This window comes from Schistocerca piceifrons, chromosome 4 (genome assembly GCF_021461385.2).
Source record: "Schistocerca piceifrons isolate TAMUIC-IGC-003096 chromosome 4, iqSchPice1.1, whole genome shotgun sequence".
Lineage (NCBI taxonomy): Eukaryota > Metazoa > Arthropoda > Insecta > Orthoptera > Acrididae > Schistocerca > Schistocerca piceifrons.
In genome coordinates, this window is record NC_060141.1 from 358,200,851 (window position 1) to 358,214,036 (window position 13,186).

At 43.8% G+C, this 13,186-nt stretch overlaps 1 protein-coding gene across 1 annotated transcript in view; it reads right to left on the bottom strand.

Moving 5' to 3' along the window:
* Positions 1-4,430, bottom strand: part of LOC124795836 (facilitated trehalose transporter Tret1-like) — a 44,592-nt gene extending 40,162 nt beyond the window's left edge. The window contains exon 1 of the mRNA XM_047259919.1: positions 4,140-4,430. Within this exon, the coding sequence (XP_047115875.1) occupies positions 4,140-4,430 (291 nt within the window). The remainder of the gene's footprint in view (positions 1-4,139) is intronic.
* Between the last annotated feature and the right edge of the window lie 8,756 nt (positions 4,431-13,186).

The following is a 13,186-nucleotide window of genomic DNA, read 5'->3' on the forward strand; positions in this document are numbered from 1 at the left end:
CAGCAGCAGAAAATGGTACAAACGGAGTAGGATTCGTCATAAATAGGAAGGTAGGACAGATAGTGTGTTACTGTCAACAGTTCAATGGTAGTGTTGTTCTTCTCAGTTTGGTTGGTTGCTTGATTTGGGAAAAGGGAACTAAAGAGGGAGGTCATCGGTCCCATTGCATTAGGGAAGGATGGAGAAGGAAGTTAGCAGTGCCCTTTCAAAGGAACCGTCCTGGCATTTGCCTCAAACGATTTGGGGAAATCATGGAAAACCTAAATCAGGACGGCTGGATGCAGGTTTGAATCTTCGTCCTCCCGAATGCGAGTACAGTGTGCTAACAACTGCGCCACCTCACTCGGTGTTCTTAACAGAATCGAAAGCAAACCAACTCCAACAACGAAAGTTCGGGTATACATGCCAACGTCGCAAACTGAAGATGAAGAGTTAGAGAAAGTATATGAGGATATGGAAAGATTAATACAGTACGTAAATAGAGATGAAAGTCTACGAGTCATGGGGCAGAGGAATGAAGTTGTAGAGGGACGAATAGAAGAACTGGTTACAGGACAATATGGTCTTGGAACAAAGTATGAGACAGGAGAAAAACTAAATGAGTTCTGTAATAAATTTCAACTAGTAATAGTGAATACGCTGTTCAGCAGTAACAAGAGGAGGAGGTATACTTGGAAAAGGCCGCGTGATACGTAAAGATTTCATTTAGATTACATCATGGTCAGAGAAAGAATGGAAACTGGGAATTGGTGGTAATTTCCTGTGGGACAAAACTGCTGAGCACATCGGTCCTAGGCTTACACACTACTTAATCTGACTGAAACTAACTTCCGCTAAGCACAATACACACCTACGCCCGAGGGAGGACTCGAACCGCAAACGGAGGGAGCCGTGCCAACCGAGGCTAGGCGGCTAGGACCCCGCGGCTACACCGCGTGATGACAGACATTCGGAAATCAGATACTGAAATATAAGGCGTACCCAGGAGTGGATATAGACTCAGATTACAATGAAATAGTGATGGAAAGTGGGCTGAAGTTTAAGAGGTTAGTGAGGAAGTATCAGCACGCAAAGGAGTGCGATACGAAAAATAAGGAATAGCTCTGTAGGCAGTATAGCTGAAAAAGAATGAACGTCTCTAAATAAAGCAATCATAAAGTTGGAAAGAAAAACACAGGTACAAGATGGTAACATCGAAGGAACTATGGGTAACAGAAGAAACACTTTAGTTGATCGACGAAAGAAGGAAGTACAAAAAATGTTCAGGGAAACTTAGGAATACAGAAATACAAGTCGCTGAGGTTTGGAATAAATAGGAAGTGTAGGGAAGCTACAACGAAATGACTACGTGAAAAAGTGAAGAAATCTAATAAGAAATAATTGTCGGAAGGACTGACTCAGCTTACAGGAAAGTCAAAATAATCTTCGGTGAACTTAAAAGGTAGGATGGTAACATTAAGAGTGTATCGGCAGTTCCATGATAAATACAGAGGAGAAAGCGGACAGGTGGAAAGAGTAAATTGAAGGGTTCTGTGAGGGGAAAGATCTGTCTGACGTGATAGAAGAAAAACCAGGCGTCGATTTACAAGAGACATAAGATTCAGTATTAGAATCAGAATTTAAGAGAATCATAGCGTGTAGGCTTTCACGGCCGGCGTCTTCAGTAATTAAAACTTCCGGGCTAAGAGGCCGTGGCCCAATAGTAGAAATACTTCTCCCTGACGTTTCGTTGCCAGCTGCGGGCAACATCATCTGAGGTGAGTCTACGATTGGCTGCTAGGCCGTGGAGGTCCTGTTTATATAGAGCGCGTAGAGGGCGCCACCACTCGTCACGTGTTGCCAACAGTAGAACTATCTCTGGCTGGCGTCATTACTCTCGATCGAAGGTAATCGATTGTCACATCTTTGGTACAGAGTCGATCGCCATATCTTATCTAGCTACAAGCCTTCTTCTTTCCTGTTAAAATTATTGTGGTGTTTAAAAATCTCTACAGCCTCTCTATACAGAATTTAAGAGAGTTTTCGAGGACTTGAGATCAAATAAAGCAGAAGGGATACATAACTATCCATCAGAACTTCTAAAATCGTTGGGGGTAGTTGCAACAAAACAACTATTGACATTGGTGTATAGAATGTATTAGGCTGGGACTTTCGACAAAATATCATCCACACAATCCCGAAGACTGCAAGAGCTAACAAGTGCGACAATTATCACACAGCTAAACACCTCATGCGTCCAAGTTTCTGACAACACTAACATACAGAAGAATGGAAAAGAAAATAGAGGATGTGTTAGATGACGATCAATTTGTCTTTAGGGAAGGTAAAAGCACTAGACAGTCGCGAACTAGGTTAAGTTAAGGAATTCTGCTACCTAGACAGCAAAATAACCAATGAAGGACGGAGCAAGGAGGATACTAGAAGACGACTAGCGTCGGAAAAAATATTCCGAGCCATTTGAAGTCTGCTACTATCAAACACAGGCCTTAATTTGAGGAATAAGTTTCTGCGAATATACGTTTGGAGCACATCATTGAAAGGTAGTGAAACATGGAGTGCTAGAAAACCGAAACAGAAGAGAATGAAAGCATTTGAAATGTGATGCTACAGACGAATGCTGAAAATTAGGTGGACCGATAAGGTAAGGAATTAGGAGGTTCTTAGCAGAACCGGAGAGGAAAGAATGTGTGGAATACTCTGAGAAGAATGGATACGATGATAGGACATCTGTTAAGACGTGAGGTTCAAAAATGGTTCAAATGGCTCTGAGCCCTATGGGACTTAACTTCTAAGGTCATCAGTCCCCTAGAACTTAGAACTACTTAAACCTAACTAACCTAAGGACATCACACACATCCATGCCCGAGGCAGGATTCGAACCTGTGACCGTAGCGGTCACGCGGTTCCAGACTGTAGCGCCTTTAACCGCTTGGCCACACCGGCCGGCTAAGACGTGAGGGAATGATTACCATGGCACTATAGGGAGTTGAAGAGGGCAAAAACTGTAGAGGAAGATCGAGATTGGAATTCATCCAGGAAATAATTGAAGCCGTAGGTTACAGGTGCTACTCTGAGATGAAGAGGTTGGCACAGGAGAGGAATTCGTGGCGGACGGCATCAAACCGGTCAGAAGATTGAGGACTCCAAAAAGAAAAGGTTAAAACCGGTATGGTCACGGACCCTGGAGAGGCACTGCTGGCGGCGTTGTGCTGTTAGCAAAGGCTCCCACGACTGTGTAGCTCATTAACGCCAAATTTTCCCGCACTGTCCTAACGGGCACGTTCGTCATACGTCGGAGATTGATTTCTGCGGTTTTTTCACTTTATGTTGCTTATGTGTTAGCACTGCCAACTATACACAAACGCCGATGCTTTCGGAAGTTAAGTGAAGCCCGTCGGCCATTGCATTGTCCGTGGTGTGAGGTAATGCCTGAAATGTGCTATTCTTCTTTCATGGAACGCTCTTGACACTGTGGATCTCGAAACAGTGGATCTCTACAGGAAACTCGCACGCGTATAGCTCCAGCTGTTCCACATTCAAAGTCAGTTAATTCCCAACGTGCAGCCATAATATCGTCGGAAACATTTTTACGTGAACCGCCTGAGTACAAATGATTGCTTTGCCGGTGCACTGCCATTTTATACCTTGTGTACACGATGCTACCGCCGCCTGTATACGTGCATATTGGTATCCCATCGCTTTTGTCACCTCATTACACTATTAGAGTAGAGCAGGAGAGATTGACATATGAGATAATGCAATTCCTTGAGCAGAAGAGAACGTAGGACATTGGATCCAAGAGGTACAAAAGACATGGAAAGAACGAAAATGTAGAAACCAGAGATGTACGATTGGATGCCTTCCAAATCTGGTATTAAGGCTTGTTTAGATGTGCAGGAGAGAATTGGACCCAGAGCAAAACCACCATCGCCATAAAAGCGAAGAGGGCTACAAAGTATGAGAGTGAAAGAATGTTGGACAGGGGCTAAGAGTGGAAGAAAGGAAGCTGGTCTGAAAGAACGTGGTCACAGATGGCCGAACCAGAGGAAATAAATCGTAAATAAGGAATAAGGCATTGATGTCACCATCCCTTGAGGATGTGGCATCACGACAGACGTTAGCAGCTGCTGGGCACTCACAGGTAGGATGATACTCGCGCTGACGCTGCCCACCACGATGGAGGCGAGCAGTTCCCAGAAGGTGGTGGCGAACCGCTGCCACATAGAGACGGTCAGCAGGGGTACGGCAGCGAACAGCAACATCCATCGGCGGCCAACAGCATCCACAAGCACGCCGTTCAGCAGAGAAGGTGGCACCGAGGCGAGCAGCCCCACGGACGCCAGCCACGAGCCCTGGTCTGCCGTGATGTGAATGTGCGACGTGTTCTTCCGCAGCTCCGGGACCATCGGTGAACTCCAGCCGATAACCATGCCGGCGCTGAGGTACGCCAGCGACACTGACAAAGGTGTCCACAAATCACATCTCTATGCTCTCACTGTCATAAAATGGTTTTTTAATAGTATAGTATACAGCCAACCACTGGATAATACCATATCGAACCAAATGAGTTCAGAAAGTTGTGTGTAGATTGTTTGTCCATTCAATAGGTGCCAAAATTTTCACGCATGATACCATCAACGACCCTTAGCACTAACAATTCAACTTGTGTACTCCTGGGACATAATTCTGACAAGGGAGAAATTACAATATCTGTTGCCCAAGGTTCAATCTTAGGTCCACTATTGTTCCTCATGTATGTAAACTATGGTTCAAAATGGCTCTGAGCACTATGGGACTCAACTGCTGAGGTCATTAGTCCCCTAGAACTTAGAACTAGTTAAACCTAACCAACCTAAGGACATCACACACATCCATGTCCGAGACAGGATTCGAACCTGCGACCACAGCGGTCTCGCGGTTCCAGACTGCAGCGCCTAGAACCGCACGGCCACTTCGGCCGGCTGTAAACTATGTTCCGCATAAAATACAACAAGCACAGTTAGCTCCTTCAGGAGATTACGTGACTACTGTAATCAATCAAATCATACAGAAACAGAAGTAATAGTAAATACACTTCTTAGAGATATTCTTGACTCGTTGTATGTGAATGGTCTCACCCTCATTTATAGAAGACGCAACACATTCCGTTACACACATCTGCATTACGTGATCAAAAGTATCCGGACACCATGGTGTAAGGAGCGTAAGAATTGGGTTGGGTTGTTTGGGGGAAGAGACCAAACAGCTAGGTCATCGGTCTCATTGGATTAGGGAAGGACTGGGAAGGAAGTCGGCCGTGCCCTTCCAAAGGAACCATCCCGACATTTGCCTGGAGCGATTTTGGGAAATCACGGAAAACCTAAATCAGGATGGCCGGACGCGGGATTGAACCGTCGTCCTCCCGCATGCGAGTCCAGTGTGCTAACCACTGCGCCACCTCGCTCGGTAAGGAGCGTAAGCATTAGGTGACTGAACAATGGAAAAACGTTGTGTGGAGTGACGAATCACGGTACACAATGAGACAATCTGATGGCAGGGTGTAGGTATGGCGAATGCCCAGTGAACGTCATCTGCCAGCGCGTGTAGTGCCAACAGTAAAATTCCGAGGCAGTGGTGTTATGGTGTGGTCGTGTTTTTCTGGAGGGAGCTTGCACCCCTTGTTGTTTTGCGTGGCACTATCACATCACAGGCCTACATTGATGTTTTAAGCAACTTCTTGTTTCCCACTGTTGAAGAGCAATTCGGAGATGGCGATTGCATCTTTCAACACAGTAGAACACCTGTTCATAATGCACGGCCTGTGGCGGAGTGTTTACACGACAATAACATCCCTGCAATGGACTGGCCTGCTGAGAGTCCTGACCAGAATCCTACAGAACACCTTCGGGATATTTTGGAACGCCGACTTCGTGCCAGGCATCACCGACCGACATCGATACCTCTCATCAGTGCAGCACTCCATGAAGAATTGGCTACCATTCCCCAAGAAACCTTCCAGCACCTGATGGAACATATGCCAGTGAGAGTGGAAGCTGTCATCAGAGCTAAGGGTGGGCCAACACCATACTGAATTCCAGCATCACCAGTGGAGAGCTCCAGGAACTGGTAAGTCATTTTTAGCCAGATGTCCGGATACATTTGGTCACGTAGTGTAGTTGATAAGTGTAACACATGGTGTGGAAACAATAAATACGATGGAAACATCAAATTCTTAAATGTACACATTGATGAAAACTTAAACCTCAAAAAATCACATTTTGGAACTCCTAAAACGACTCAGTTCAGCCAAATTTGCATTTAGAATGACTGAAAATTCTTGGGAGAGACAAATCAGTATGATGACCTATTTCCTATATTTTCATTCAGTAATGTCATATGGAATAATTCTCTGGGGTAACTCATCTTCACGAAAGAAAGTCTTCGTTGTGGAAAATCATACTGTAAGAATAATATGTGGTGCTCACCCACGATTATCTTGCAGACATCTATTTAAGGAGCTGAGCATTCTGACTACTGCTTCACAGTATATTTATTCCTCCCCGAAGTTTGATATAAATAATCCACTACAGTTCAAAAGGATTAATGGTAAACGTAAACGAAATACCAGAAGAAAAAATGACATTCATTACTCCACGTTAAGGTTTTCCTTCGCACAAAAAGGGATGTACAATGCAACAACAAAAAATATTGGATCACTAATTCGATTTAACTTTCTAACAGACAGCAATGTAAAGAATGAAAACAAGCTGAGAAAGTTTCTCCTGGAGATCTCCTTCTTTTCCATTGAATTCTAGTTTGTAAAAGACCGTGGATAGGAATTACTAATTCACATCTACATATCTTTTTTTTCTTTTTTTATATATATATATAAACTTAGAAATTTTCAGAATAGAATCATACGTAAAATTAAATTGTGAAGTGAATGGAGAATGACTAGTTCTACATCACTACTATCTACCGTGCAAAATGCTACATGGAACATAAAACCAACTAACTTACTAAGTAACTAACTAACTTTGTCACGACCGACAAGTTGGGACGTGCCATGTAGGTCTTGTTGTTTTCAGGCAATCTTCTCCTTAACCCTCTGCGATACTTATGAATTACCTTGTACCAGAGAAAGAAATTATTTCTTCCTTAATGCAGTGGGGAGCTGAACATAATTTGCAACAGAATACACAAGCTAAAAGAATATTAACTGAAGAAAAAATTTACTCGCTAGCATGAGCATAAGTCTGTAAAATAGGAAACGACTCTTGAAAGAAATTTGTCTGGATCATTGACATATATATGGGTGCATGGGGAGGGAAGCTGTCCTAGACATCTGCCAGTAATGTAGGATATCGAAGGTTAGCAGAATAGATGTGGTTACCAATGAAGTATTGCTGAACATTTATGAGGTAGATCATATCTATATCGAAGGTATCCAAATGAGGCGAGAGAAACTCGAAGAACTCATTGCAAGAGGCAAAATCATCAGTGGATTAATAACAAAGGGAATTATTAATGGATGGGATTGCAGTGAAACGTCCAAGTAGGTAGTATGTGCAGCAGATCATGCATGTTGTTTCTTAGCAGAAATCAAGAGAGTGGAAGGGAAGGGTGATGCACCCACCCTTAAGTTTATCACAACGAGAAAAGGCACTTTTACTCTAATAGGGAGTAGCATAGTTTGTTGGACTCTTGTTGGATTAAGAGAAGAGGTGAAGAAAATGCAAGAGCGCGCGTGCTTTTAATCATTGGTTCGTTTCTTGGCCATAGAGAAGGTTATCAACGTCCAGTGGCAGACGCTACAGTCAAGGCGTAGCCCACTTGTTAAAATTATGAGGGCATGTCATCCAAGAGCAGTCGATTAGTGTACACTTCTTTGATCATATTGTTGTGCGATGGCCTCTCTCGGCATGGCAGTGAAGATCCATGACTGACTTAGCAGTAAACGTCAGACTAGTGTGGCATAAAAAGCATGAGAGAGTCATATAGATGGAAGACAGCTAAGCGTTCAGTCACAAGAAACTACATGTGGACTGCGTTGACACCACAGGAATCGACGCCCAGGTAGTATGGTAGGTGAAGTTACCACTAATTCGTGCCTCGATGCTGCAGCATGGACTACTGCCGATGCAGTGGAAAGATGGAAGCCAGCCACTGCCGATGGTGACACGATTACCACACGAATGAGACTCGAACCGCGGCTGTGTTGTAGCCTACATGATGGAAAATGATGTCCTTTCAAAACACCTACAAGCCAAGACGACAATAATACCTCCCATTTTAGACATGCAGAGATAGTCACCATCTGCTGCCATCTGCGAGATATGCTTTAAACCTGTCACCCTGTTTTCACTTGGGTCATCTAGCTGCCCCTACCAAATACTGCCGTGTCTAGCCGTGGAACTACTGTCTGTGCCTAAACCAAATGCCACTTGAATTTGAACTGGTGCTCTCCAACTGGGGAATCATGCTGGCTGACCTCTGCGAATATTTGACTAGGTGTAGAAGCATAGCTTGCTTTGTGCAGGCATACTCTATTGTCGCTGGCTTTTCTTGTGCTGACATACACTACTGGTGCTCGCTTGCCTTGTGTGGGCACACTCTATCACTGGAAGCTCCTATTGCTGTCGCCCTGCTAAGAGGTCCTCGGTTCAACTATGTGCGCTCAAGTGCCTCCACACTGAATCACGCAATTTCACAGCTAACACGAGAGGCTTTATGGAGTCCAGCACAGTGGCATACCATCTGACTGTCTGGTAGCAGATGTAGTACTACCCCAGAAGGGTGCTGAAAAAGTAACATCAGCTCAGCTCAGCTTCTGCTTGCTGGATGAGACAATGACATATGCTGAGTGTGACAAGAGGTTGCTTGTGAGCTGAAAGAGGGGCATGCGTGGGACTGCTGAAGACCACCTAGCAACACCACATTTATGTGTGTAATATCTGAATATATTAAGCAGCTGTAGCTATGACCTTCCATCATCCTTCTGGCTCCATTAATCTGCCAAGCTGGTGACAGAAATGGTTTCTGCCAACCACATTGAGAAGAGACCAACTGTATTAGGGATGGTGTCAACATCCACAATGGGCAGGATCATCATCAGTGTATGGTGAGTGCAGTGACTGTTTTTCTCTCTCTTCTGATTTCTTGTACTAACAACTGTGAATACAGATTTTCTGTATTATCATAGCGATTTGTGGGTGAAGCTTGTGAGACCAGATAAGTCTTAAGACGTCTGGCGATTTTATGGGAATACAAGAGGCCTCTTCCGAATGAGGTGCATGTTGGGTAACTCGTTGGGCCACAGCGTGATTTCTACAGAATCGGCCCCAGTAATGTGAGACATGTGTCACAGATACGCCCACTACGCTAGGCAGATAGTGAATCCAGATAACGAATGATTAAAGGTAACTACTCAAAGCAATGTTTTGGTGTCACAGTGAGCTGCATATATTTTTTTTTAATTTCCATTTTGTTTTCTTCCTTGTATTTTTGTTTACTTGATAGATGTCGCACAGCGTCTGAGCCTAAAACATTGGGGGTTACCTCGCAAGAAGCCGTGTGGCCGTTGTTAGAGTGAGTAGCTAGGTTGAAATCAGATAATACAGAATTCTTTAAGAAGTTTAAATCCGTAAGAGAAGATGGGGCTTCACGCAGTGGGACTGATCCACATTAGACTCAGCTGCCGCTAGTATGGTTAGTCCCTTTTTGGGTAAAGCAACGGTGGATGTGCTAGCGTTTGTAGATGATCTGTTGGCAGCTGTAAAGCTGGTTTCTGGACAGATGAGCTGTTGTTACAGATGACAAAATTTCTCTTTAGAGTGAAGGCCAAGACATATGTTAGGTACTATGAGGATTTAAGGAATGCACTGACATTCAGGAACTTGTCTTATACCCTCTTATAAAAAGGAAAGTGCCTCTAGATTCTTTAGTGAAGAATTCAGTGCGGAGGTGCAGATTGAGTATTTTCTGGATAGGCTATGGAAGATTAATGTCACTGTATATCAAATAATGAATAATGAGAAGGTTGATACAGTTATAAGAAATCGGAATATGGGGCGTTAGCAACATGCCTAAGGGGGGTTCCTCCTGGTGCATCATGAAGGATGCATGAAGAATTTCCAAAGGACCTGATTGATACCATCCTGGTGGCCACAGCACGGAAGTAGTAATGAAAGTGTGGGATAGAAGGAGTGTGTCTTCTAATGACTAGGACACTGAAGAGTGAGGGAGCAGGACACTGAGAGAAACACTGAAGAAGTAGGGCGCGTAACAGGAAAGGCCAGTGTGCAAATGATTTTTAAATGGCAGTGGGAACTACAAATCCTCCACACGGCGCCTCCATAAGTTTTTATGCTACAAAAACGTATGCAGAGGTGGAATGTTGCATCATTGGCGCAGCAGACCGTAGTGAAAATATAATTTTATTGCACACAGGGTCTCATACGTCTGTAGCAAGTCCGGACCTCTTGTGAAAGATGTGGTTCAATCCCGCCCCCCCAGAGGGCACGGTATGCGGAGTGGAGGATAACGATGTATGATCAATAGGTTCAGTGATGTTAAATTTTGAGGTGGGGTTGGGAGGTTTTGACGCATGTAGGTGAATGGTACCACACCACTTGATCCTAGAATTAGATACCCTGTGTGAATGCTATACTAAAACTGATCATCGGCAATACATGGTCGAACTCGGAACAACATTTTTCCAACTGGAGTAAACCATTGCCAATGATATCCTGTTGCAATATTTGCCTGTGGTGGTAAACAAACCAATTACACTGTGTAAAATCTCATTAACACTCAATTCACAATAAAGTACTGGAAGGAACAGGAAAATGCTTTAGGTGATCGTAGGAAGAGAACTATTTGTAAATGTATCAGATGTGGTGGAACCACTGGAGGAGGACAATGAATTAGGTAAAGAAATATGTTTTATATGCAGGAGTGTTGTTTTCATACTGAAAATAGGTGGGGAAAGAGTCGAGCCGCAGGGTCGATTTCTGGGGACTTTAGTGGTACAAGACAGAATTCTGACAGGATGTAAATCACTGTTTACCATAAGCCATGTAAGGTGCCCTGTCATCTACAACCAGCAGTGGAAAAATTCATGGACCAGTGCTGTAGTAATGGCATCATTAAGGATGTGCAACTGTCATCATAGTGCAAAAAAGCTATTTGGATCAAATGAGAAAATATAGAATCTCTTATAGCTAACATTAACTAAACAGTGGGCAATCATAGATATCTGTCTGATACCAAAAATCACAGAAATCCTGTGTAATTTGGGAGCATGTAAATATTTTCCACAGTAGATATATGTAGTGTGTCTCATCGATTATAAGTACTGCCAGAGGACGGGCCGAAAACTGTCTTTACAGCACCTAGATGTCCTTACCAGTATTGGCAGAAGCTGTTAGGTTTCAAAAGCCCTTCAACCACGTTTCAGTAGTTGCTGGATGTAGTTTAAAGGGTGTTGAAGCCGAACACTGTAAGGCATATCTCTATGAAATTATCGTATTTGAAAAAGAAGTAATGAAAAGATATGAAGTTGAAAGCAGTTTTTAAAAGGTAAAAGGTTGCATTTTCCGTGACTTTCTTTCAGCACAGAGAAATGTCATTATGCATTCAAGGAAGTGAATTACTGAGAATACGCAATTAAATTGAATGGGTGACTGTGTGGTGTGCAATGTCTAGTCAGGGGAGAATTGGAGCGATATTCCTTGATGGCACGGTGAGTACCCAACGGTACGTGAAGGTTTTGGAAGATGATTTCATCCCCACATTTCCAAAGTGACCCTGATTTCAACAATGTGTGGTTCATGCAAGACAGAGCTCGCCTCCATCGAAGCAGGAGAGTGTTTGGTGTCCTGGAGGAGCACTTTGGGGACCGCATTCTGGCTCTGGGTTACCCAGAGGCCATAGGCATGGACTCGATTGGCCGCTATATTCTCCGGATCTGAACACATGCGACTTCTTTTTGTGGGTCTATGTTAAAGACAAGGTGTACAGCAATAACACCAAAATCATTTCTTAGCTGAAAACAGCCATTTTTTGATACTTCAGCGGGTCATGCAGAATTTCGCTATTCGTTTGCGCCACACCAACGCCAATGATGGCAGGCACATCGAACATGCTGTAACCTAAATCCGAATATCTGTAGTGGCGTTTACGTGTTGAATAAAGTATGTGCACGTTGTAGTTTGTAATTAATTTACGTTTTTTTCCACATAGTTCAACAATTGTCACCCTGTATGTAGATGTAGAAGATGGCTGACACACCTTTCTCGAACGTTCAGAATGATGCGACTTGTTTTCAGCGCCTGAAGTCCTTCAGATAACAACTTTCAGCCTGAGTGGTACATGATTTCCACAGAGTAGATTAGATTTCGTCTGACAGACAATATATGCGATAGCGAGTTTGTTAATGACCTTTGTGGTGTATCACAATCTCATTTCTGTTGCTTGTTTTCAGCAACAAGTGACCCAACGTATGCAAAGATTCTGTTTATTGAAAACGCTATAAAATCTGTTATTTGTCTATTAACAAGATGAAGCATTGCATTGTACGTGCTGGTGAGGTACCCGGCTCCATTCATGCTAAAATCCCAGCCACTTTGACGTTGTCGGTGGATACTTTCAAGGATGCGCCTGTTATTGAATTTTCATGGCGCGATCCCCTCTACTCGACACTGAGAATGAGCTCGTGTACGATGGCTGTTGTGGCGATCTGACTAAGTCCATAAGCAGCATCAAAAACAAACAGCTGTGCTAGTTACTGTATACAAATAGCTGACGGTTGCCATGGTGAGAAGCTGGCAGGCCGTGGCTACTGGTGCTGTGGTGTTTAAACATCTGTACCAGCTGCAGAAGTGATGCCATATTAGGTAATGATCCAGGCTCTAAGTAGCCTCTGGAATTCGTAGAGATACCATAAACCATTTCGTCCACGAAAGCACCAATGTCATTTTCGTACACCATTTGGAGTCCTAACAGGGCTAAGGGAGGTGCCTCTATGACAGATTAGGGACGCCTGTTACGTTCTGTGCCTACATTCTGCCACATCATTGTTAGCTGTATTTATAGCTGGTCGTGTTGTGTCGCTGAAACCCACGCAGTTTTGCTAGTTCTGGAGCGGCGGGAGGGGGGGGGGGGGTTAAGATTTGATCGGTTATAACTTGTGGAGGACGCTAGTAGA